Raw genomic sequence first — 25,860 nt, forward strand, 5'->3', positions numbered from 1 at the left:
GTGAATTTTGAAGCTCCCCTGCCCTGTGGCGAAAAAAACTTGTCGAATTTCCCTGCCCTTGAAATATTCCCATCAAAATTTTGTCATTCCATTTCCACTGCAGACAGGAAGCTACCCTACCCTGTGATGAAAAAAACCGTCGATTTTCCCCTGCCCTGAGAAAAAATTCCCCTGAAAATTTACATTCCCATGCAGACACATACTGCAGTGGCCTTCTATTTGGCTTCCATCTCGCAGTACATAGAGTGAGATGTTGGGTCAATCGATAGGCTAAGTAGTCTGGGCAACCTTTAAAGGTATAAGTACTTGCCCTGTGTCCCCATCCCCGGAAACACCATGGCTGAAATTTCCCTGTCCCCGTTTTAAAAGTAGCTTCCCCTCTCCTCGTTTTTCGCAAAGCCCTGTCCCAAGGACAATCAACCGATATCTGCCCTGCCCGACAAAAAAACCTCAAATTTGCTCCTCTGCCACCTAAAAATATGTCCCCTGCCCTAGCAAAATTAAAATTTCCCCTGCCCTCAAAATTGTTTCCGGAATAGCTTTTACGATGAATAGCTCCGTTGGCTGCACCTGAAATATGTCAGATTGATACATCTTTGTCAAGTGATATCAATGTCTTTTGGGATCAATATATATTTTTGATAGCACCCCATTAGTGTGATTACAGATAACATAGAGTGTTTCTAAAATGGCAAAATTCTCCCCTACATTTTATACTGTTGTAATCTGTTCCAGGACTTGGACCAGGCCGTGTGTTGATCATGGCAAATGATGAGAGGACCTGTTCACTGATTCGTGATTACATCATAGAGGGCGCTGCATCATTGCTGAATAAATTGGTGAAAAAATCCAATCTATTTGATGACTCAGGTCCTCAGCAAGTAAGCCTCTACACTACCTGACCCCTCATAGCCATGGTGTTTTTATTTGTCATTTTATTTCACATTGTTTCAGAAATTTATATCTCAAAATGTCAAGAATGATTGATTTCTAGTGAGATACTTATCAAAAGTAAGTATTTTGACGTGGCTTTTTGTGCACGAGTAACTCTTTAGAGAGAATGATTTTAGACCAAAAACTGAAATATGGTAGAATGAAAGTCCCAGTCACTAAGCTACAGTCTCTAAATGATGATTATTACAGTAAGGCATGTTTGTAACTTCCTAAATTCTTTATATTAGATTTGTTTATCAAAATTTCTGAATCACTTTAAGTTAACAAAGCTCAGAAAATTGATAGCAATTATTTTTTCCAAAATTCATTGTGCCATCAACCCATCAGATTTTCACCAAAAGAGATGAAATCAAAGAAATTCGTGTATACATTTTTTTTACCATTGCAATATCAGCATTGTCTATTCATGGTATTTGTTGCAATTTTTTGCACAGAAAAAAGAAAGAGGCCCAGGTTTGAATCGGAAAAAAAGAAAGATTGAAACTGAGGAAGAGAAGAATTCTGACACAATTACACTGACACAGATTGCAAGGAGATATCAGACAGATAATGACAAGGTAAGGAAATGTAAATATAGGAAGAAATTGACAAACATACATTTGTAGAAAGTTGATGGAGATATTGTGTAGTTTCTTTATTCCTAACTTAGCTGGGCTATCGAACTGACAAATACATTTGTAGAAAGTTGGTTGAGATGTTTGTAGTTTATTTATTCCTAACTTAGCTGGGCTATCGAACTGACAAACACATTTGTAGAAAGTTGGTTGAGATGTTTGTAGTTTATTTATTCCTAACTTAGCTGGGCTATCGAACTGACAAACACATTTGTAGAAAGTTGGTTGAGATGTTTGTAGTTTATTTATTCCTAACTTAGCTGGGCTATCGAACTGACAAACACATTTGTAGAAAGTTGGTTGAGATGTTTGTAGTTTATTTATTCCTAACTTAGCTGGGCTATCGAACTGACAAACACATTTGTAGAAAGTTGGTTGAGATGTTTGTAGTTTCTTTATTCCTAACTTAGCCATGCTATAGAACCATCTTTTAGGAGGTTGGGATTTAGCCGAGGACTTTTAACTTGTACTTCTTTGCTAGGTGAATAGGTAACATACCAGTAGGTTGTGAATTACTGAATATATTACTATCAGTATTAACTCCTGTCTTGTCAGTAATAAGCTGACATCTCAACCTAGTGTTCGTTTCAGCTTCCTCTTAATTCAGATAGAAAATGCCCTCAGGGACAGATATTCAGACTCTCAAATTTTTACAATTCTTTTCTGATCTACCACTTGGGGGGGGAGGGGGGGCTCATTTTAAAGCTCTTGGAGTAAGAAAAATTTTTATTGTCATGGTTTTTTCGAAAATCAAAATGTTACTTTTCCCCCATAGAGTTAACGCAGGGGTAATGGCCATTTTAATTGCTTAATTGCTTACATGTAAACTTCTGTGCTGGGTGTATAGGTGACAGAGGTTGAGAGTTCAAGTTAGATCAAGGAATTACTGAATTTTCTCTCTATGAAATGTATCAAGAGAGTGAACTATGTTATCAAACAAATTTAAGTACGTTTTTAAAAAGAAGTAAAATTTTATTGAATGTAAGTCTGTGTTAGTCTTACACAGACTAACATTCACTAAAATTTTAATCTAACGTTGTGGATTTTTATTCTCAATTTCAGTCAAACCAAGAAGTTAAAAATGAGACGACAGAAGCATCTGTTTCAAGTGACAAATTCTACAGTGTAGTGACATCACCATTTACAATAATACAAGCAATACAGACCAAGTAAGTGTAGTAGCAACAAAATTCAACAGACTTTCATGAATGCTATGTCTCAGTGTGAAAGTGTCAGCAATGTGACGGAATAAAATACTTGTTTTCCATTGCAACAGTTAAATGGGGAAGTAGAGGATAGGTCAATGCAATGTATGAATGTTTTGATGTCCAGCCATTTTGAATACAACAATGCATAATGTAAATGTTTTAATATCTGGCCATTTTACATGCAACAATGCACTACGTGAATGTTTTGATGTCCATCCATTTTGAATACAACAATGCATTATGTAAATGTTTTGATATCTGGCCATTTTACATGCAACAATGCACTACGTGAATGTTTTGATGTCCAGCCATTTTGAATACAACAATGCATAATGTAAATGTTTTAATATCTGGCCATTTTACATGCAACAATGCACTACGTGAATGTTTTGATGTCCATCCATTTTGAATACAACAATGCATTATGTAAATGTTTTAATATCTGGCCATTTTACATGCAACAATGCACTACGTGAATGTTTTGATGTCCATCCATTTTGAATACAACAATGCATTATGTAAATGTTTTGATATCTGGCCATTTTACGTGCAACAATGCACTACGTGAATGTTTTGATGTCCAGCCATTTTGCTTGATATCTGGCCATTTTACGTGCAACAATGCACTACGTGAATGTTTTGATGTCCATCCATTTTGAATACAACAATGCATTATGTAAATGTTTTGATATCTGGCCATTTTACGTACAACAATGCACTACGTGAATGTTTTGATGTCTGGCCATTTGCATGCAACAATGCACTGAATGAATTGAAACTCAATAGGTATCTAATAAAGGAAGCACTTTATTTTGCATCGTCATTTTGTGGTCTGTTTCTCAGTGTCACAAAAATGACTCATCAACGAAAACTATTTTTAAACTATGTTTAATAAGCTGCTAGGATCACGGATAAATTTCTGAATTGATCCTGTTATAGACTCTATAGCCGTAACTTTTAATGATTTTTCCATTAATTTTGTTCTGCTTTCAAATTTATGTTGGCATGCCTAGTGTTCAACTTGACAACATAGCCTGTATGTAGGATGTACAGTGTTATTGTACTTGTTGACAACATAGCCAGTATGTAGGATGTACAGTGTTATTGTACTTGTTGACAACATAGCCTGTATGTAGGATGTACAGTGTTATTGTACTTGTTGACAACATAGCCAGTATGTAGGATGTACAGTGTTATTGTACTTGTTGACAACATAGCCAGTATGTAGGATGTACAGTGTTATTGTACTTGTTGACAACCAAATTTTAGTCCATAGAATTCATTTGTCTGCAATAACATTGTACATTACAAAACAATACAGCGTTTTTGTGAGGTCAATAAATTGTATTTCAACTTATATTAGGAAAAAGAATAAGAAAATGAGAGTCAACAGGATGTAGCTATACACTCATACACTACTGGAAGATCAACATTTGTACCATGTTTCATCAAATTTGATGCAGCATTTCTGGATATAACAGTGTATTCAAGAACAAAAAAAAATGAAAATATTGGCAGAATTACATCTGTTACATCTTTAAGTAACTGTGTAAAATCCGGCATACCATTAGACATGGTAAAGCACAGACAATGGTGTTTGCTGAGTCATATATAAAACATCAGGGGATAATTCTTACCATTTAACATTTCTGTAATTATGACTTTACCAGGGATCCATACAGCTTGAGGAAGACACTCAAAGAAATCCAACCAAGATATGTCATTCTCTATGACGCAGAAATACAACTTGTCAGACAGTTAGAGGTGAACTGTTACTACTGATATACTTCTCAGTGTTTTTGAAGTTAAGTGCACCAACAGACAGACAGACTGTTTTTCAAAGCAAAGCCAATGGTATTAGACCCTGGGATGAATGTGTTTTTGCTCTATTTGGTGGATTGCCAATCATTCAAGACTATTCAACCTACAGTTTTATACAAATGCCATTGGACGACCAATAGTATAGTAATGTATGATCAGAAGAATTACGTATAGTTTATGAGAGAACACAGCTTACCTTGACATTGTGCTCTGTGGCTATTCAGTGAGAAATTCAACCCAAATCTGGTACAATTGCAAATTTTGAATAACCATGACAAAAAGATGATGTTTTAGGATCTATGTTCTATGCAAAAATTTAACTTAAAAAGGATGTACAAGTTTATAACCATCTGTTTTAAAGTAAAGTAATGAAATCTACAATACATGTAACTCTGTGTAGAATGCACAAAGTTTATCTTTTATTATTTTGTACAGCTTGTGACTCAAAACTTTTCTCACGTCTTCCAGACGTTCAGGGCCAGCCATCCAGGTACACCTCTCCGTGTCTATTTCCTTGTTTATTCTGGTTCCACTGAAGAGCAGCGCTATCTGACATCTCTCAGGAAGGAAATGGAAGTGTTTGAACATCTTATCCAGGAAAAATCAGTGAGTGTCACAAAACATCATAAAAATGTAGAAGTAGAAATAATCCTTGCCAACAAAATACATTAGACATTTAGCCCGAAATGTTACAAGTTTATCTCAAAGCCTTTAAGAGTTTGATAATTTTTGAGCTGACATCATTATTTGAAGTGTTTTACAGATCAGTATCTTGACTGAAAAATTCAGCATTTTTGTAGAAAAAGATGTTACGCAATGAGGACAATAGAATAATATTGGTTCTTGCGATATCTTATACCTTTTTTGAAAGCATTAGTGATAAATATTACACTGTATGAATCACTCATTAGAGAACACTTTTTAGTCCCCACGGACACCGTCCGGGGGGACTTATAGGTTTGGTCATGTCCGTGTGTGTGTCCGTGCGTGCGTCCGTGCGTGCGTCCGTCCGTCTGTTCACGCAGATATCTCAGAGATGCAGGGAGCGATGTCATTCAAACTTGGTACAAGGATTACTTCATATGTCATACAGATGCACGTCGATTTGTTTTGTGATGCGATCCAATATGGCCGCCAGGCATCCATTTTATTACGATTTATTCATGTACAGAGCCATAACTCAGACATGTTTCAACTGATTTTATTCAAAGTTGGTACAAGGTCATTGACCAATGTCATAGATATGTACGTCAATTTGTTTTGTAATATGATCCAATATGGCCGCCAGGCGGCCATTTTATTACAATTTTTTCATGTACAGAGCCATAACTCAGACATGTTTCAACCGATTTTATTCAAAGTTGGTACAAGGACATTGACCAATGTCATAGATATGCATGTCAATTTGTTTTGTGGTAGGATCCAATATGGCCGCCAGTCGGCCATTTTATTACAATTTTTTCATGTACAGAGCCATAACTCAGACATGTTTCAACTGATTTTATTCAAAGTTGGTACAAGGACATTGACCAATGTCATAGATATGCATGTCAATTTGTTTTGTGATAGGATCCAATATGGCCGCCAGTCGGCCATTTTATTACAATTTTTTCATGTACAGAGCCATAACTCAGACATGTTTCAACCGATTTTATTAGCTACTATAGACTATAGTCTATAGAAGCTATTGGGATGGGTATCCGTCCGGCGTCCGTCGTCAGTCTGTATGTATGTATGTATGTATGTATGTATGTATGTATGTATGTATGTATGTATGTCCGTTTGTGAGGCGTCCGTCCACTCAAATATCTTGAGAACCGAAGTAAATACTGATTTGATATTTGTTGTGTAGATGAAAAATATGATTTTGAGAAACTATTTTTTTTAATTTTTTGATATTGTTGAAAATAGGCAAATTAATGCCAAAAAAGGTGTTTTTGGTAAAAAATCTTCTTCTTCATAACCGCTGGTCAGACAACTTTGTTATTTGGTATACAGGTCCCTAGGGGTAACCCTACTTAGATTTGTTCAAATTGTGATGAAATATGTAAATGTGTATTTTTAAGGAATTTTTTTGTCATTTTTGGTCAAAATTTGACTTACATTGTATGTAATTCTTGTACTGTATAAACCCTATCAATTCACCCAGAAAAAAATAATTAATATGATTTTAAATAATTGAATTAATTAGGAAATCATCAAAGCCAAAATAGTTTTAGTGTAGAATTATCAGAAAGTTCAATTTTTTTTTGACAGTTCATAGTGAAATCAGGGCTCCCCCTAAGTCACCAAAATGATTAGCCAACTGATTAGCCAAATCAAAAATCTTGTAGCCACTTTGAGCAACTTTTAGCCAGTTTATGATCTCAATTAAGCGTAGCAATTACAGCTTTCTCCGCATTCAGGAGTTCCTAATTTTACAAATCAAGATGTTTTGTTGTATGATGTTCCTGATAGTTTTAACATTAAAGAAATATTTGTTCAGTTTGTATTGAATAATCTGTGTTTTTATGACATTTCCAGGATAGAAATATTTTTCCATTTCAGATGGTATACTTTTACCACCAGAAATAAAATAAGGTATCAATTGAATTCTAAAAATCTGGTAGCAAAGTGAAGTGTATATTACAACAGGTACAGAACATTTCTGCGGCATTCATTTAGTGTTCACAGTATGATAGCTTGTCATAAGCTACAAGCCTCTCATGCGGCAAATTTATGCAGTTTTCTATACCCAAAATGTTTTAGCCACAAGAATAAAAAAAATGGTGCAGGAGAAAGCATTTAGTAGCACACTGGCAGTGTAGATACAATTGGCCCCGGTGTTACTTGTATGTCATAGTTGTGATCAAGCAGGCTGAATAGCATTTTGAGTATGAGTATTTTTCTTGAGACCAAAGGGTTTGGCCAAACACAACTCTTGTAAAACAAGACACAATGATATATGTTCATTTAAATTACTCACTGTTTGAGAGTATACATTGTTTTAATGATTATGATAACATTTTAACAGATATGTTTTCACTTGATATTTTGATATCATAAAGAAATGTCTGGTGGTGTTTACTTCTACATCATTAAACTGGTCGAATCTGCAAAAATATTGAAATAATTCAGAATCACATAATTTCTTGTATAAGTTATAGCAGTTTGAAATAGACCGAATTAACAATTTTAATGAATTGTTGCTTTAATGTTTACATGCAAAATTGCAATTCACAAATGTGATGATTTGACAATGGATATGCTTACTGCAATTACTGTTGACAATATCCCTTTGCAATGACTCTTAATGAATTTAATTTAAAACTGACAGTCAAGCTGAATGCCATTTAAATTGGAAGACACCAAATTTACCTTTTACCTATTGGACAACCCTAGGTGGCTCTTTTGAACCATAATTGTACACTTAAGGGGTCTTCATACATGACATCACATGATGAGATGACCTAGACTTGACCTTTCAGAAAACCAGTTTTTCTCCTTTTCCTTTGTATTATTGCTCCGTTTGTGAAATTTCCCTTTTAAATTACGGTTTTTACTACCAAACTGAGTAGTTGCAGGCCAAATTTTGATTCTAGCAAAGTAAGTAAAACTTCTAGATAGACTGAAGGACGAACGGGACTCACGGAGGCAAAACAAAGCATGTACTGCAGCAACAGCAACAATGTCTGCTCCACGTACCAGGGAATTTGTAACTTTGTAGAAAGGAGAGTAAACTGTTTCAATACATTGCAACTTTGTAGGAAGGAGAGTAAACTGTTTCAACATCTTACAACTTTTTTATTGTTAGCTGTGGTTTTTTGTTGAAGGTGGCACCTGGGCAGGAAAAATTCATTAGCCACTATGTTCGCCAAACTGGAATTTTTGCAGCCATTTTTAACTTTCTTTCGCATTTGGCTAATTGGCGATCGGGTAGCGGGAGCCCTGGAAATGCTTACGATCTTGGAGGATTAAAACATGTAAAGGCAACTTTCCTGAATCCCAACTTTGACATATTCTGAACTGTCATGTATTTTGCCCTGTATGTTATCTAAAAGAAATTGCTCAAAATAGTCAATTATAGAGATAGAGAAAGTTCTAATTTCCATTTATGGTTGACTTGGTAAGAAATAAAATTACTTTTTGAGGAAAAAAATAGAGTGGTCAATTAAAAGAGTGGTCAAAGTGATAGGGTTTTTATGGTAAAGCTGGGCTGTAAGATTCCTCATGTGCTATTTATAGCAATTATGCAATCTGTGTAAACAGTGCAATGAAAGTGTTACATGATTCCTTACAATGCTTTTGATGACCTTGAACTTCTTAAGTTTCAAACATTTGTCTCTTCAGTGTGCTTTCTCTGAGTATGTACCGTCTCAACTTATTCAGCAGAACTCATCAAAGATATCCACCTTCTTCATCAATACATGTGTCACAAAAGGTTATTCTCTACATAACACAGCAGAGCTCTGTCAACTGTTGAGTTGCTTATTCTTTCAAAACGGCTGGTCTGACAGCTTTAATATTTGGTTTACAAGTCCCTAGGATGACCTAAGTGAGATAATTTCATACAGTCAGGAAATACTTAATTTTGTATCCATGTCTAGAGTAGCTTCAGGGACTTTGGCCCTATGTTTCAAAGTTGGTACAAGGACATTGACCAATGTCATAGATATGCATGTCAATTTGTTTTGTGATAGGATCCAATATGGCCGCCAGTCGGCCATTTTATTACAATTTTTTCATGTACAGAGCCATAACTCAGACATGTTTCAATTGATTTTATTCAAAGTTGGTAAAAGGACATTGACCAATGTCATAAATATACACATTGATGTGTTTTGTGATACGATCCAATATTACAATTTTTTCATGTACAGAGCCATAACTCAAGCATATCTCAACCGATTTTATTCAAAGTTGGTACAAGGACATTGACCAGTGTCATACCGGTAGATATGCACATCAATTTGTTTTGTGAAACGATCCAATATGGCTGCCATGCGGCCATTTTGCTACAACTCAGACATGTTTCAACCAATTTTATTCAAAGTTGGTACAAGGACATTGACCAATGTCATAGATATGCACGTCATTTTGTTTTGTGAAACAATCCAATATGGCTGCCATGCGGCCATTTTGCTACGATTTTTTTCATGTACAAAGCCATAACTCAGACATGTTTCAACCGATTTTATTCAAAGTTGGTACAAGGACATTGACCTATGTCATACATATGTATGTCGATTTGTTTTGTGATACGATCCAATATGGCCGCTAGGCAGCCATTTTATTACGATGCTTTCATGTACAGAGCCATAATACTCACACATGTATTAAGCGAATTTATTCAAAGTTGGTACAAGGAGATTGACTAATGTCATACATATGCATGTTGTTATGTAGGTCATTTCCCCCACACTCATCATGACCTGAGTTCAATTAGTCTAGAACATTCTCAAGGTCACTGCCCTTGATGACCTCACAACCTTGAATTCAATTAGTCATGTTTGGAATGTTCTGGAAAGTTGATTAGTTGTGTAAGGGAGATAATTTTAGAACAGTAATTGCATGTCAATAAAAGTTCTAGATTGTTCTTATATGCCTTTATAAAAGGGACGTGCACAGCTTCCAGTCAGACTTTTGGGATCGTGTCTCTTGTGTGTTACTAAACTCCAGCAGTAGTCATTCTCAAGACTTTTCAAGACCTTCACTGCCAACGCTGGATTTATACTGTGGACTTTGTGCAGTTTCAAGCCTGCAAGCCAAGGACTGTTCATTCATCCGACTGACTGTTACAACTCTGAGACTGGAGCTCTGCCGTCCAGCTGAGATAAGTAGTCTGTACACTTTTAAAGCTTGTACTCTATCCCTGACTTAGCAATAAGTTTTATTTTCGTAATAAATTTTGTTTAAACGTTAACTACTGAGTTCACCCTTTTGTTCGTTTTCTCTGCACGTAACAAATTGGGGGCTCGTCCGGGAGACGAATATTTTGAGCCGTTTGACAACATTTGACAGCCTTTTCAAAACTACTATATACTGTGAACTCAGCGAAATTCAATCATGGCGGAATTCAAGCCAGACGAATTTATGGATGACCTTGATCAGGACGCATTTGATTCCCTCAAAAGGACAACCTCATTGCACTGGCAATTTCCTTAAAGTAGATGTCAAAAGATCTATGCGCAAGCGAGAAATTCAGTTCAAGATTGCAAAACATTTAGTTAATTCTGGCCATTTTGAGGAGTCTGCCTTAAAAGATTATGAGCCTGAGTCTTCCTTCGAACTCAAAAATTAGAATTAGAAATACAGGCAGATTTGGAGCTTAAGAAATTGGAATTAGAAAAGGAAAAATTGCAAATGGAAGAAAGGGAAGGCAGGAAAAATTACAAATGAAAGACAAAGAATTACAAATGAAAGACAAAGAATTACAAATGGAAAAAGACAGAGAGAAAAGGAGAGAGAATTGGAAGAACATCGACTACAGTTAGAAATGAGACGTTTAGAGCTTGGACAATCAGGAAAATTCTTCCCTTCAGACAAGTTTGACATCACTAAGCATTTCAGGTTAGTTCCCCCTTTCCAAGAAAAGGATGTTGATAAATATTTCCTTCATTTTGAGAAAATTGCTCAGAGTCTGAATTGGCCTAAGGAGTCCTGGTCTATGCTTTTGCAGAGTGCTTTGGTGGGTAAAGCCAGAGAAATTTACATTCAGTTGTCAGTAGAGCAGGCTTCAGATTATGATTCTGTGAAGGAATTAATTCTCAAGGGCTATGAGTTGGTGCCTGAAGCTTACCGTCAGAAATTTAGGGATTGTGAGAAGGTGAAGGATCAAACTTATGTTGAATTTGCTCGAACAAAAGAACAACTGTTTGATCGCTGGTGTTCTTCTGAAAAGGTCAGTCAGAATTATGACAAATTACGACAGCTTGTTTTGATTGAAGAATTTAAGAGGTGCATTCGGAGTGACATCAAGACGTTTATCAATGAACAAAAGGCAGATACATTGGAGGTTGCTGCACGTTGGCCGATGATTATTCATTGACCCAAATCTTCATTTCTCAGCAAACCATCCCAGTCCTTTTCATACAGAAACAATGCAGGTAAATTTAACTCCTCCTTTTCATCCAAGAATTTTTCAAAGGAGAGTAGAAAATCAATGACAACAGTTCACAGAGTTCAAGTAACACTCCCACATCATCAGATCCCAAGTCTCAATCTCCTTCTGACAAACAGTTCGGTACACTTTCTTGTAATTATTGCAAGAAAGACGGCCATTTAATGTCGAGTGTTTCAAATTGAAAAGAAAACGTGAAGGTCAAAGTGGTCAAAGTGGATCTAAGCCAACCGGCTTTATTTCTTCATCAACTCAATTAGAGTCTAATAATGTGTGCAACACATTTTCTGAGGTTAAACCCCTCTCATCCCCAATTAATGAGGTCAAGGTCATTCTTCTCAAGATAGCATTATGGGTATTTTCGAGCCATTTATTCATAATGGTTTTATATCACTGTCTAGTGATTTCTCTTCCGCTACCCCTGTCAAAATTTTAAGAGATACCGGGGCTTCCCAGTCTCTTTTGTTGGCAGATACCCTGCCGTTTTCTGAAAGTCATTTTCAGGTTCTAAAGTTCTTATTAAGGGGGTAGATTGTAATGACTACATTCCTGTTCCTCTCCATAATGTCTATTTGTCTTCGGACTTTGTTTCTGGACCTGTGGCTTTAGGTATTAGCCTTTTTTGCCTTTTGAAGGGATTCACCTTCTTCTTGGAACGACCTTGCTGGGGACAAGGTCATTACTAATCCACTTGTGACTGATAATCCTAGTTTAGATCAAATCCAGAGCCAATAGAGGAAGACATTCCCGGCCTTTCCCTCATGTGCCATTACTCGAGCCATGTCAAAGAAAACTTCCGAGAATCAAAATACTCTCAAAAATGTCACAGATGTTGACTTAAATGACACCTTTCTCAGTCAGGTGTTTGACACGGATCATTCCGTTATCCCTCGTGGATTTGAAACTTCCAGTAAAACTTCTGCTGACCAAAGTCAGACATTTTCTAGATCAAATCTCATTGCAGAACAACACAAAGACCAGATATTTTGTCTTTGTTTGACAGGGTAGATGATGAAGGTAAAACTTCAGATAGCTCTGTTTCCTATTATACAAAATCTGGTATTCTCATGCGTAAATGGAGACCTCCAGATGTTTTGGTTGATGACGATTGGGCTATAAACATCAAATTGTGGTTCCAAAGCCCTACCGTGCTGAAATATTGCGCCTGGCCCATGAAACGCCCTGGGCTGGTCACTTAGGAGTCAGGAAAACTTATCATAAAATTCTCAGTCACTTTTATTGGCCTAATCTCAGGCAGGATGTAGCACATTTCTGTAAAACCTGTCACACATGTCAAATGGTAGGAAAGCCAAATCAGACCATTCCAAAGGCCCCTTTACAGCCAATTCCTGCATTTCAAGAACCATTTAGTAGGATACTAATAGACTGTGTTGGGCCCTACCAAAAACAAGATCAGGAAATGAGTACATGCTGACAATTATGTGTACATCAACTCGGTTCCCAGAAGCCATACCACTGAGAAATATAAAGACAAAGACTATAGTGAAAGCTTTAGTCAAATTTTTCACTTTATTTGGCCTCCCTAAATGTGTCCAGTCCGATCAAGGCTCCAACTTTATGTCTGGTATTTTTCAACAAGTAATGGATCAGCTAGGCATTAAACAGTATAGGTCATCCGCCTATCATCCAGAAGTCAGGGTGCTCTTGAGCGATTTCATCAAACTTTGAAAAACATGATTAGGACCTACTGTTTTGACACAGAGAAGCAGTGGGATGAAGGAATTCATTTTCTGCTCTTTGCTGTTAGAGAGTCAATTCAAGAGTCTCTTCGTTTTAGCCCATTTGAGCTTGTATTTGGACATACAGTCCGTGGCCCACTTAAGCTCGTTAAAGAGAAATTCCTATCAGACGATGATGATTGTCTGAATATTTTGCAATATGTGTCAGATTTTCGTACAAAACTCTCTAAAGCATGTGAATTAGCCAGAGAAAATCTTGAGTCATCTCAGCAGTCAATGAAAACCAAATACGATAAAACCACCTCAAACGGAAGTTTGAACCAGGTCAAAAAGTTCTTGTTCTACTTCCAATTCCTGGCAAACCACTCCATGCTCGTTACTTTGGGCCATATCTAATCGATAAGAAATTGAGTGATTTAATTACATCATAATAACACCTGACAGGCGTAAACAAAAGCAGCTATGTCACATAAATATGCTTAAGCCATATTTGGATAGGGATAATCCTACTATAACTCAGCCTGTCAGTACCGTCAGTTCTGGCCATTATGAAGATAGTGATACTGAAACTGACTTGAGTGAAAATACTCTAAACTCAAAGCTGGGCTCGGTCAAGCTTCAGAACTCAGAAATCCTGGAGAAGCTGGAGTCTACAAAGTTGGCACACCTCCAGCCAGAACAACAACAACAGGTGAAAGAACTGCTCCATGAATATAAACACCTGTTTCAAGATGTTCCAACAAGGACAAACATCATCTACCACAACGAAGATGTCTGCGACAGTAATCCAGTGGAACAACATCCAGACGGACTGAATCCTGCGAAAGCGGAATATCTCCAGGAGGAAGCCAAGTATTTGCCGAACAATGACTTTATCGAACTCAGTAAAAATAACCGGACTTTGCCGTGCATACTTTATGCCAAATTCAGTGCCATTTCAAGTTTTCCAACAACAAATTGCAAGAAGATAGTCATGGATCATCCTGTTTGCTACTTTTCACACAAATTTAACAAATCCCAGAGAAACTACTCTACAATTGAAAAAGAGTGTTTATCTTTGATATTAGCTTTACAGCATTTTGAAGTTTATGTTACTTCTTCAAATCAGCCAATAGTGGTTTATATTGATCACAACCCTCTTGTTTTTCTGCAGAAATTTAAAGGCAAAAATCAGAGATTGCTAAGATGGAGTTTAATGTTACAGGAGTTTAATCTTGACATTAGACATATCAAAGGCAGAGACAATTTAATTGCAGACTGTCTCTCTCGTATTTAGAACTTATTGTTGTTCACACTTTTAAGATTACATTTGTAAAAGAAAGATTTTTCATTGAAAATTTTCTTTTTTGAAGAGGGGGTGTGTTATGTAGGTCATTTCCCCCACACTCATCATGACCTGAGTTCAATTAGTCTAGAACATTCTCAAGGTCACTGCCCTTGATGACCTCACAACCTTGAATTCAATTAGTCATGTTTGGAATGTTCTGGAAAGTTGATTAGTTGTGTAAGGGAGATAATTTTAGAACAGTAATTAGCATGTCAATAAAAGTTCTAGATTGTTCTATATGCCTTTATAAAAGGGACGTGCACAGCTTCCAGTCAGACTTTTGGGATCGTGTCTCTTGTGTGTTACTAAACTCCAGCAGTAGTCATTCTCAAGACTTTCAAGACCTTCACTGCCAACGCTGGATTTATACTGTGGACTTTGTGCAGTTTCAAGCCTGCAAGCAAAGGACTGTTCATTCATCCGACTGACTGTTACAACTCTGAGACTGGAGCTCTGCCGTCCCAGCTGAGATAAGTAGTCTGTACACTTTTAAAGCTTGTACTCTATCCCTGACTTAGCAATAGTTTTATTTTCGTAATAAATTTTTGTTTAAACGTTAACTACTGAGTTCACCCTTTTGTTCGTTTTCTCTGCACGTAACAATGTCAATTTGTTAAGTGATACGATTCAATATGGCTGCCGTGCGGCCATTTTGTTACGATTTTTTTCATGTACAGAACCATAATACTCAGGCATATTTTATTCAAAGTTGGTACAAGGACATTAACCTATGTCATACATATGTAGGTCAATTTGTTTCATGATATGATCCAATATTGCTGCATGGCAGCCATTTCATTACAATTTTTTCATGTCCTTAGCGAAAACTTGAGCACGTCTCAACTGATTTTATTCACCAATTTTATTTAAACTTTGTACAAGGACATTGACTTATGTCATGCATATGCACATTGATTTGTTTTGTGATACAATCCAATATGGCCGCCTTGTGGCCATTTTTCCGATTTTTTCATGTCTGGAACCATAACTCAGACATGCATCAAGCGAATTTATTCAAAGTTGGTACAAGGACATTGATTTATTTATATGTATGTAAGTGGATTGGTTTCACGAGATGGTCCAATATGGCCACATGGTAGCAATTTTGTTATGGTTGTTTCATGTCGAGAGCCATAACTCTGGCAAGTCTCAACTGATCTTATCCAAAGTTGGTACATGTACATTGACTTATGTCATACATATATTGTTGATTTTTTAAACAGTAAGATCAAATATCGCTGCATGGCGGTGGTTTTGTTACAGTTTTCTAATGTACAGAGCCATAACTCAGACATATTTCCACCAGTATCATTCAAAGTTGGTACAAGGACATCGGCCTATTTCATACATATGCTCGTCAATTTGTTTCACGTCATGTAGCAGTAACATGTCAATTATTGAAGTTTCGTAAGTAGGCTAATATGTCAAGAAATACTACATCAAATTCATGAAACTTTGTGCAGATGTTAAGCTCAGATTGCTTTAACATTGAAAGAGACATTTATCAGTGTCATTTTAATTAATTTGTTATTGCATAAGTAATGAACTTTCCTAATTAGAGTGATATAGCCACAAATTAATACAACGTCAAATTTGATGAAACTTGATACAGATGTTGATCTCATAGTTTTGTAAATACTGCATCAAACTTTATGAAATATGGTACCAGTGATAATCTGTTAAGTGTTAGGATTGTATGCAAAAATGTTTTGCAACATCCTGTTGATTAATTCCTAGTTGACTCATTTTATGAACTTTAGGATGGTGCCTACATTGGTTTTATGTTTTCATCACCATGGAACTCATTCTTGGCCATTGAGCGCCATCTCTATCAAAGTATTTTTATCACAACCTAATTAATGAAGAGGACTCTATCCTCTCTGAGGACATGTAATCAATGTACCCATTAACAAGTGGGGACTGTGTCATCAACGATGACTTGTTTACTTAAAATGCAAGTAACAAATAAACATTAGTGATATTTGGTCACTTATTGTAAATGTGCTAGCCAACAATTTCATGAAATGATCCGTCAGATTGCCATGTTATTCTCTTCCTGAAAACCATTTACTTATTCCTTGCATCAAAGAGATCATGACATATGCCAGAAGTTTTCCCAATGAATTTACCAGAAATCAATTCATTGTCTTACAAGTCAGGGATAGAAAGACTATAAAACAGAAAGTCTGACACTGGCAAATTTGATGTGACTTACTCCACAGACATTAGTAATACCGGAAGACATTGATGACCGGGCAGACACTGTTACAGAATCCAGTCTGATAACAAATGCTGAAAGCAGTAGAAGAGCTGGCGGACAAGAAACACAGCAGATAAAGCAAAAGGTACCTTAATGTCAATTGTACAAAATGCAAATCAATCAATTTTCAATGATGAGGTGCATACTAACTTAAAGGCACTTTTTGCAATCCCTTGGATCGCCTTCGTTCTAGTCTGTAAGAGGATTATGGAGGTGTGGTAGCCTTTTGTTCATATTGTCAATATTTTTTTTCGTCCAAGATACTTGTTGACCTGCGGGAATTTCGAAGTGAGCTTCCGTCTTTGATTCACAAGCGAGGCATTGACATTGAACCTATTACACTTGAGGTAAGAAGTCATCTTTGAATTTTGAAATTAGAGATGAAAGATTCTAAGTGGAAGTCAAAAGGATTGCATACTTGTGGAGTTGCTGAATAGGAGATGTCACAGTAAGGGTGACCCTTTTTATTTTTACCTTCTCGTGTCTATTTATAGACAGAGAAGGTATTAGAGTTGAAAAACCAGTATGCTGGTGTCAACTACTTCCGTCTGTCAATACTTCCGTCTGTCAAGATCCGTTGACGTCATGCCATCGTGATGGGTCATATCATAAACTGGTGGGGGTGTTCATGGTTCAGGTTGAGGTGCAGGAGAACGATTTTGAGCTGTGACAAAAATCAAAAGGGACTTAGCGGCATAGCCACAGTGTTAAGCCTTTCTCCAAGGTTCTTAGTTGACTACAATCTATTACAGACTACTGAGCTGACGTTAGGGGTACTCACTTTGTGTTTGCTCACTCTGTGTGCGCTAGTGTTTGGTACTGAGTTGCGTGGATATCCCCTCATGGCCTCACGTGATATGGGCCTGTTGCATAATCTGCAGATGATCATATGCCTCTGAGTCTGAAAACGGTCATTGTGTAAGCCTGTCGGCATTTTCCTTGCATTTTTTCTCATTTAATTTTGCAAAATATCGGCGAGTACCTCAATATTTCAAGATAACTCTTTCTTCCCAATCGTTTCCTGGAGTTTCAGAGTCATATGAACGAAAATGAGTGAAAGTTTTAGACAGGAAAATCGGACGTCGGCCATGTTCAATGTTTACAGTACAATCAGAAGTTTATGTGGAGGAAATAACTAACAAACACTGTTCATGATGCCCGCCCTCTAGAGGCAGACCTTCCTATATGAAGTACCACATTTGATGCTTGTGGAAAGCTTGACCACACAAAGGAGCATTTTAACTTTTAGAAAATGACAAATTGAATAAGAAGGTATTCTGAAAATGTCAAATACTGAGGAAAAATGCGCAAATATTCAAAAGAAACAGGTTAACTGACTGGTCAGCTATAAAAAACAATGAAAATGTTTATGATCAAAAGTTTTTGAGATGCGCACATTTTAACAAATACAGAAATTATTAACATTATAAATATAAGACCAAACTATTTTTTCAGGGATGGACAGGTTGGAAATGAGGGGTGAGAGACAAAGGCACTCCTATTGCTGCATGTGGATGCAGCCACACCATTTCATTTACAGCATACTTATTCACTGTGTTGTGTTCAAGTTCCATATTGTACTGACTGTCATACAAGGATAACATAAGCAAAGCAAATCAAATTAGAAAAGGATCAATGCTGTTGTGTGGACTTTGCTGAACATGGCTGATTTTAATATTTCGCCCTATATATTGTTATCCAGCAAAGGCATATTTTGATGTAAAGTCAAAATTAACACTACATTGCGGACAATATATGTTAACGTTTCTGCATGAACTTTTCTTTTTTAAATTATAGTATAGTAGTACTTTGAACAGATTAACAATTATCGTGATGTCAACCCATAATTTTACATCACAAAGACTGTAATTCTGCCAATTTTTTTTATTTTTCAGTCATTTTATAAATTTTGCACTGCACAAGATGATTGAACAAATTGCAATGTTTGAATTTGTAAACTCAAAGAATAAAAATCCTTTGGTCACAGATTAAATTATTTTTTGAAAAGAAATTTACTCTTAAACACTTTTAGCATATATTCTTTACATGGTCATGTATTTCAAGGAAAATATGCCTATTAAAAACAGTAATTTCTTCACTTTCAATTTTTTTTCAATACTATGACAATTATCAGCCATGAGGTTTTACAAACACAAGACCAGATAAGCGTTTTTCATCATTTCTACAGGACTCTTTGGAAAATCCATTAAAAACAGTTAAAAGTAACTTAAAATGATCTCTTGGTATACATTGAATTTACAGATGCCAGGTTGTGTATTTCACATGCACTCAGGTCAGTAGGGAAGTGCGTCATTACTATTTTGGACTGTTAATTCTTATTTCTGAATTATTTAACTTTTTTTTCCACATTGAACTATCTTTAGGCAGTTTATACTGTAGCTTAGAATTTTTTTGATTGATGTATTTAATCATCTTTTGGGTTCTTTGGGTCCATATCCCACCTCATGCCCCTACATCATCAACTATTTACCAACAACTCCATGCCAACAACCAATTACCTGACCTGGCCACACATTAGAGAAGGTACAGCGTCATTGACGGTATTTTGTACATCATGGGAGAACAACAAGAAAATGTCTTTAAAAAAATGAAAATTTCGAATGTTACAGCTATTAATAGTTTGGACCAACCGCCATGACCATTTCAAATCTAAATATTCATGCATGCATTAATTTTTTTTGTTTCTCATCTCCAGAGGAATACTCGGGCAGGGCGGGCGGTCAAAATAAAAAAAAATAAGTACCAAAAAGAAACAATCTTTATTTGTTTCAGTTCAATGTTCTGTCCATTCAGTCACTGCAATTTCTTGTCTTTCACTTCAGTGTTCTGTACTCTCTGTACTTTCAGTCTGAGTCGCTGCAATCTCACAATTTTGATGATGGTGGTGCTATTGCTAGGATGATCACCTCAGAGGCGGCGCAAATAAAAAAGATTTTTTTATTTTCATGTCGGAGCTGAAATTTACGGTCAGTCGGGAGATGAGAAACACAAAAATAAAAAATGTCGCCCTAATGACAAATATATATTATGTAAATGAAAATACAAATGAACTCTTCTCAGCTACTACCGTCAGAAAGATCTCAAAATAAATGCACTATAAATTTGGTTTTAATAGACTCCATTTGCAAAATTAAACACTTACTAGTAATCATGAAAATACCAAAAAATCCAAGTTCATCTTATATCATTATTGCAACAAGCAGCTGAGGATTGCTAGCTTTACGACACCTGTACCAATTATGTCGTAGATTACAGTGATCGATCACATTGGGGAAAAGTATATTTCTCATAATGAGCAAAGTAAAACAAACACGGCATTCAATATTAGGATTAAATTATTGATACACAGATGAATGCAAACACACTAAGTCAGCTACTTGTGGCAACTCTTTTAACACAAGTGTTTCGTTATTATAAAGGTGATTGTAATAAAATTCATTGTTTGTCATCTAGGGGTGTTCAAGTTTTCACACAAATGAAGAAAAACAAACATAACGTTAATGGTATTACAAACTAAAAATACTTATTTTCTTACCCTGTTCAAGAAATACATTTGAAAATTAGAATATGTATTTATATTGTGTTTCATTTTTGTATTTGTTTTTTTGTACGTGGTGGGAAGGCATGTTTGAGGAACATTCGAGGATGGCAAACAAAGAATTTTATTAACGGCTCCTGAAAGTAAATATTTTATTTAGGGAAAAATTTATTGGCTCTTAAAATCTTGCTTTTTTTTTCTAGTCCACAGTGGTGTCAGCTCATGTGAAACCCTGAATGTCCTACCTCAATTAAAATTGAAATTTTATTACATTTTTGTGTTCCCTATTAGTAAAGGGCTATCAATTTGAATCTTTCATATTTATTGTTAAGACAGAAAAAACGGTAGTGAAGCCAGCTGTTTTCTTTATAATAAATTTATTAATACTAATAACTTAGTCTAGTGATAAAGTACAAACTTTAAAAGTTTACATCTCAGCTGGGATAAACTCCCAAATTAGTCTCCTGACAGTTGAGTTTAGACAAGTGAGTGATGTGAGTGACGAGTGAGGCAGTCCTTTGGTTTGCAGGCTTGGGGTAAATCTGAGTCGTGCAGTTTACAAAGCAAGTCCAGCCTGAGTATGATTGTCCCAAAATAACCACACTGATGATCCCTAACAATCTCACTGAAAATCTATACTGTCTTGTAATTATACTAAAATGATTATATCCAGAATATGTAAGAGCAGTCTAGAATTTCTATTGATATGCTAATTATTATTCTAAACTTATCTTCACTTGCAGTAAACATGACCTTCTAGAAAGCTCTAAACTGAACTAAGTAAACTCAAGATCATAGAGGAGAATGACTTTAAAAACAATACATGACCTTCAGAATGTTTTAGACTAATTAAACTTGGGTCATTGGTGGGGTAGTCAATTTCAGGTACTTTAGCTTCCATAGTCTAAAAATGTGCATGGTAGCACTGCTTATTTCTTAATGATGCATGATTGACAATATTATCAATTTTCTTGAGTGAATCAGTATCATAAAAAGTGTTCAACTTTCACATTCCAATACTGTAAGACCTTTATCAGCTGACTCTTATACAAAGAAATGACAGTCATATACTTGAAGATCAAATAAACAGAGAAACTTTGATATATTGATATCAGATGATAAAAATTCATTAGTATGACCTGAGTATGAACCCAGTACGTGTGGTATGTGATTAGCCAAGGTAATGTGTTGACAGATTATGTTATTTTAAGCTCTTCAAAATCAATAAAAGCAGAAAGTTGAGCAAATTAGAAAAATGAAATGAGAGTATATTAATACAACTGATGTTGTGTTTTTGGAGAAATTGTCTTTGTGACAGGGACATCGATAATGAACACTTTATTAAATTGCTCAATAAAAACAGAAATTGAAATTACCGTGGCAACCATAACAGAAATGTGATAAATAGAACTTCGTTTATCTGAAATTGCCACTGATGCCAGCTGTGAATATCTTTGTGATTTGCAATACAACTGAAATAAAAAGAAAGAATACTTCAATTAGGACTTATAGCTAGACTTTGCACAGCAGTTCATGATAAAAAAAAGATTAAAACATTCATCAATGTCAAAGTTGAGTTGGAAAAGATCTGCACCAATCGTCAAAATAAACAACTGGGTGACTGTACGCTTAAAAAAGAAATTGCATTTCAATGTAATACAGGCTTTGTGATATTATCTGTCAAAGAGTTTAGGAAGTATGGGCATTGAAAGGGAAACACTTAAACTTTTGCTTAAACTTTCCTTAGTGAAACTTCAACTATTTTCTTACCAATTTAAGAACAAAATTAAGGATCACTATGCAAAGTAAGGTACTAGAGAAATTAATTACCCAGCATTGGAATTTGAAAATGGCCATCATTCTTGTGTTAACTCTTCGGGATAAAATAAAAGTTTTAAATTTTCAAAAAACTATGATGGTGAAAATATTTCTCACTCCAAGAGCTTTAAAATGAGCCCCCCACAAGCAGTAGACCAGGGAAGTACTGAAAAATGTTGAGTCTGAATATCTGTTTCCGAAGGGCATTCTAGTTTAAAGCCCTTGTCAGTCATAGCTGAGTATTCAGTCGACCTGCCTCCAGTCTATCACTGCCAATACCACAAAGATGTTCCCTTCAAAATATCGCCAATCTGAAGAATGTCTTTTGCTTGATGCTGTACCTCAAATATAAATTCCTGTTTTGACAAAGAAATTTTCATGATCAGAAATATCTCAATGACAGTTTTTTTTATGAAGGGCATAAGAGTTGTCAGCTTAATGACTCACTTTGTGCGTTACATTTTCTTGATTGTATATTCTCAAATATTATGTTGTCAGCTGGTCTTGCGTGTTGTTGCCATAGACGCTGATATAAATCACTTTAAAGGGTTGACTTGTAGGTCAGGTTGTACGCTCATTCATTTTCAATGGTGCATATCCCACTGCACTCTGGCATTAACCAGAATGTGTTTTTACAGGAGAATAAACAAGTTTTGTAGAAATGGTGCCCTCATATTTCAAAGTTTGCTTTTTCACTAACACTAGTCCTTAACAAATTATTCATCTGAAGATTGTGTGCTTGGTACAGATCTGGTTGTTGCTCTGTGGGAAAGGCAAATCATGTTAGTAATGTGTGTGTGTATCATGGTTTAGTAGCAAACTGGATCATTTAAAAGGTCAATTTTTGTATTATTTCAGGTGGTTCTTAGAACACTAGGGCAGGAAATGCACTCATCTGGCACTATGCCAGTCATCTTGACTTCAATATGTCACTCTATATTATTTTGATAGCTGTTAAAAACTTGTAGTTATTCAAAACAGACTTTGGTCTATGATGTTCAATTGTGGTTGAACTAATGGAATTTGTTGACAAGACAAAAATTTTCTGATTATTCTAAATGTCTTCTGAAAAACATCACGATTATCATCATGAAAATGCAAATTATCTTTTTATAAATTTCGCAGGTAGGTGACTACATCTTAACGCCCGATATGTGCGTTGAAAGAAAAAGCGTAAGTGACCTGATTGGCTCGTTGAACAGTGGACGACTTTACAACCAGTGTACTTCCATGTGCAGATACTACGCCAAACCAGTCTTACTGATTGAATTTGATCCGCGGAAATCATTTGCCCTCCAGGTGAGTTTGCTGACTCATGCTGACCCTCATAGGTCACTCTTTGACCCCTCTGTGTGGTGGTCGTTTTGATGTAACCCTGGGGTCAAAGGTCAAGCTCCTCCAACCGAACTGGTTCAAAGCAGTGTACCAACCCACCGTAACAAACAGTAAATGCATTGTTGTGTTGCTATGATTGTAGAAAGTTAAGTAGGTTTTTACAATCGATATCATAAAGTATCATTAGCAATATGCATTCAAGCCACATGTAAGGGCTTGCGTTTACATGTACCTGGTACAACACCCATGCAACGTAAACATACATATAAAACGTAAACATGTTATAAACATGCAGGTTGACTGCACTCTCCAAAAGTTTGTGTGTACCCGTATATCACATCATTGCAAACCCATAGTGGCTTCTAGTCCAATTCACAGAGTTCATCCACCTTAGGTGGGTTCAAACCAAATGTCTTTTATCAAAAATCCACTCCCACTCTCAAATTGGCACAACTCTGTTGTTTACGTCTCAAAGTAGGACTTGAATAGAGTAAAACGTCAGTGAAAGAAGAAAATTCTTTCTTCATAAAAAATGTGCACAGCGGTCTGTACACTGAGAGTGCAGACTCTGTGTTTTAAGAATGCAACAGAGGGTAGTAAAGTAAGCTTGAGAAAGCTGATCCGAAAATTAAAGGAGGATAAACACAAGACTTCAAAGGAAAAAAGTACAAAACTGTGTTTGTGTGTTAAAATCAAGGCTTCTTCGATTACAATCACAGTGTCATCATTCCATAAATAAGATAAATACGACATCTTAAAATTAGCAGTATATTGAAGTGTTTTGTCAGCATGATGTTTATTTATTTATTTATGTATTTATTTATTTATTTATTTATTTATTTATTTATTTATTTCAAACTCCAACACTAATATGATGCAGTTTTAATCATAGACATCTGCACCAACATGAGGATTTTATTAAAAATATATAAAATGTATTAAAGGACAAAAGCCTTTGTGTGAACATACAAAGCCAATGACAAATCAATGAAAGCTTTCAGTGTTGATTTTAAATCAATCATTAGAACCAAGGAAATGACACTTCAAGGAGGTTAATGTCAACTATGGGATTTAAACAATTTCCGTCGTTCATCCATTCCTTTTAAAAAAGTAGTCCGTACAGTTGAAACTTTCAGTGTGTATATAATTTCCGTAATGAATGGAAATTGTAATCCGGAAATTTAGATGGGCTATAGGATGTGTGCAAAGGAAATGACACTGTAATTGTGGATTCTTTGTTAGCAAGATAGATGGCCATGTGTCTGTATGTCTGCCAGCCTTCTCCTTGGCAACTCTGGTATAATTTGTAGAGAGTTCACAACAATCAATACCGTCCAGTCAATCCATGGTGTGGGTACTTTCACCTTTAGTGACCTCCCTGTATCCTCTAAAACTCCTACAAAGGACCTGACCCTGTTTTAACATGATTCTTTTCAAGTAATGATGTTGTAATTGTGCCCATGTGACTCAGCAAATCCAGGTGTACATTGTCCTGTGATCAGACTGCGTGCAATGATCTGGCTTCCTGCCCACACATAGCAACAACTCTGTCACCATAGCAACTAATGGCCTTATTGTCCCAGGCCAAGCTTCTAAAGCTGAGTATATTTTTATTTCACTTTTTCATGGCTGGCTAACAAAGGGGATGATTTGGCTACTTTATACTCATAAAGACACCCTTTATCGTGTACATGTGGATATTTTTGGACTGCACTGTGTCTTTCACTTTGCCTGCATGATAGACTGAGTCAATTATTTATCTAAAAAGAACCCTTCTTAAACAATAATTGTGTTTCTTTTTTGGAGTAGAGGTGGTATTAACTAGAGGTTGCATTATTGATTCTTGCATTTACAAAATCTGACTTTTGAGTCGTATTGTTTGATTTGTTCACACAGAATGATATTCATGCAATTTTCCAGAAATGCAAGGATTTATCTGTAGGTACAGAACAGTTAAGAAAAAATCCATCACAAGTCTTTACTCTGTTACCGTCATCTAGATTGTGTGGCAAAATGGCAAAACATTATTGAATTTTCATCAAGACAAGCTTTGCCATTAAACTGAAGATGTTAACTGACTATGTCATTCAGAAAATAAAAATACTGAACTCTACAGTTACCAAGTTATTTAACTGTCCTACTTGCATGCACAGGATGGTGCATTA

The 25,860-nt window shown here is 35.9% G+C and overlaps 1 protein-coding gene across 2 annotated transcripts in view; it reads left to right on the forward strand.

Moving 5' to 3' along the window:
• LOC139138163 (DNA repair endonuclease XPF-like) overlaps positions 1-25,860 on the forward strand; it is a 53,237-nt gene that overhangs the window by 12,105 nt on the left and 15,272 nt on the right. For both annotated transcript variants that reach the window (XM_070706411.1, XM_070706410.1), the window contains 8 exons: positions 736-881; positions 1,389-1,511; positions 2,631-2,737; positions 4,447-4,540; positions 5,066-5,203; positions 16,946-17,068; positions 17,244-17,330; positions 23,486-23,659. In XM_070706411.1, the coding sequence (XP_070562512.1) occupies positions 736-881; positions 1,389-1,511; positions 2,631-2,737; positions 4,447-4,540; positions 5,066-5,203; positions 16,946-17,068; positions 17,244-17,330; positions 23,486-23,659 (992 nt within the window). The remainder of the gene's footprint in view (positions 1-735; positions 882-1,388; positions 1,512-2,630; positions 2,738-4,446; positions 4,541-5,065; positions 5,204-16,945; positions 17,069-17,243; positions 17,331-23,485; positions 23,660-25,860) is intronic.

The sequence above is a fragment of the Ptychodera flava genome, chromosome 8 (assembly GCF_041260155.1).
Source record: "Ptychodera flava strain L36383 chromosome 8, AS_Pfla_20210202, whole genome shotgun sequence".
Taxonomy (NCBI): Eukaryota; Metazoa; Hemichordata; class Enteropneusta; family Ptychoderidae; genus Ptychodera; species Ptychodera flava.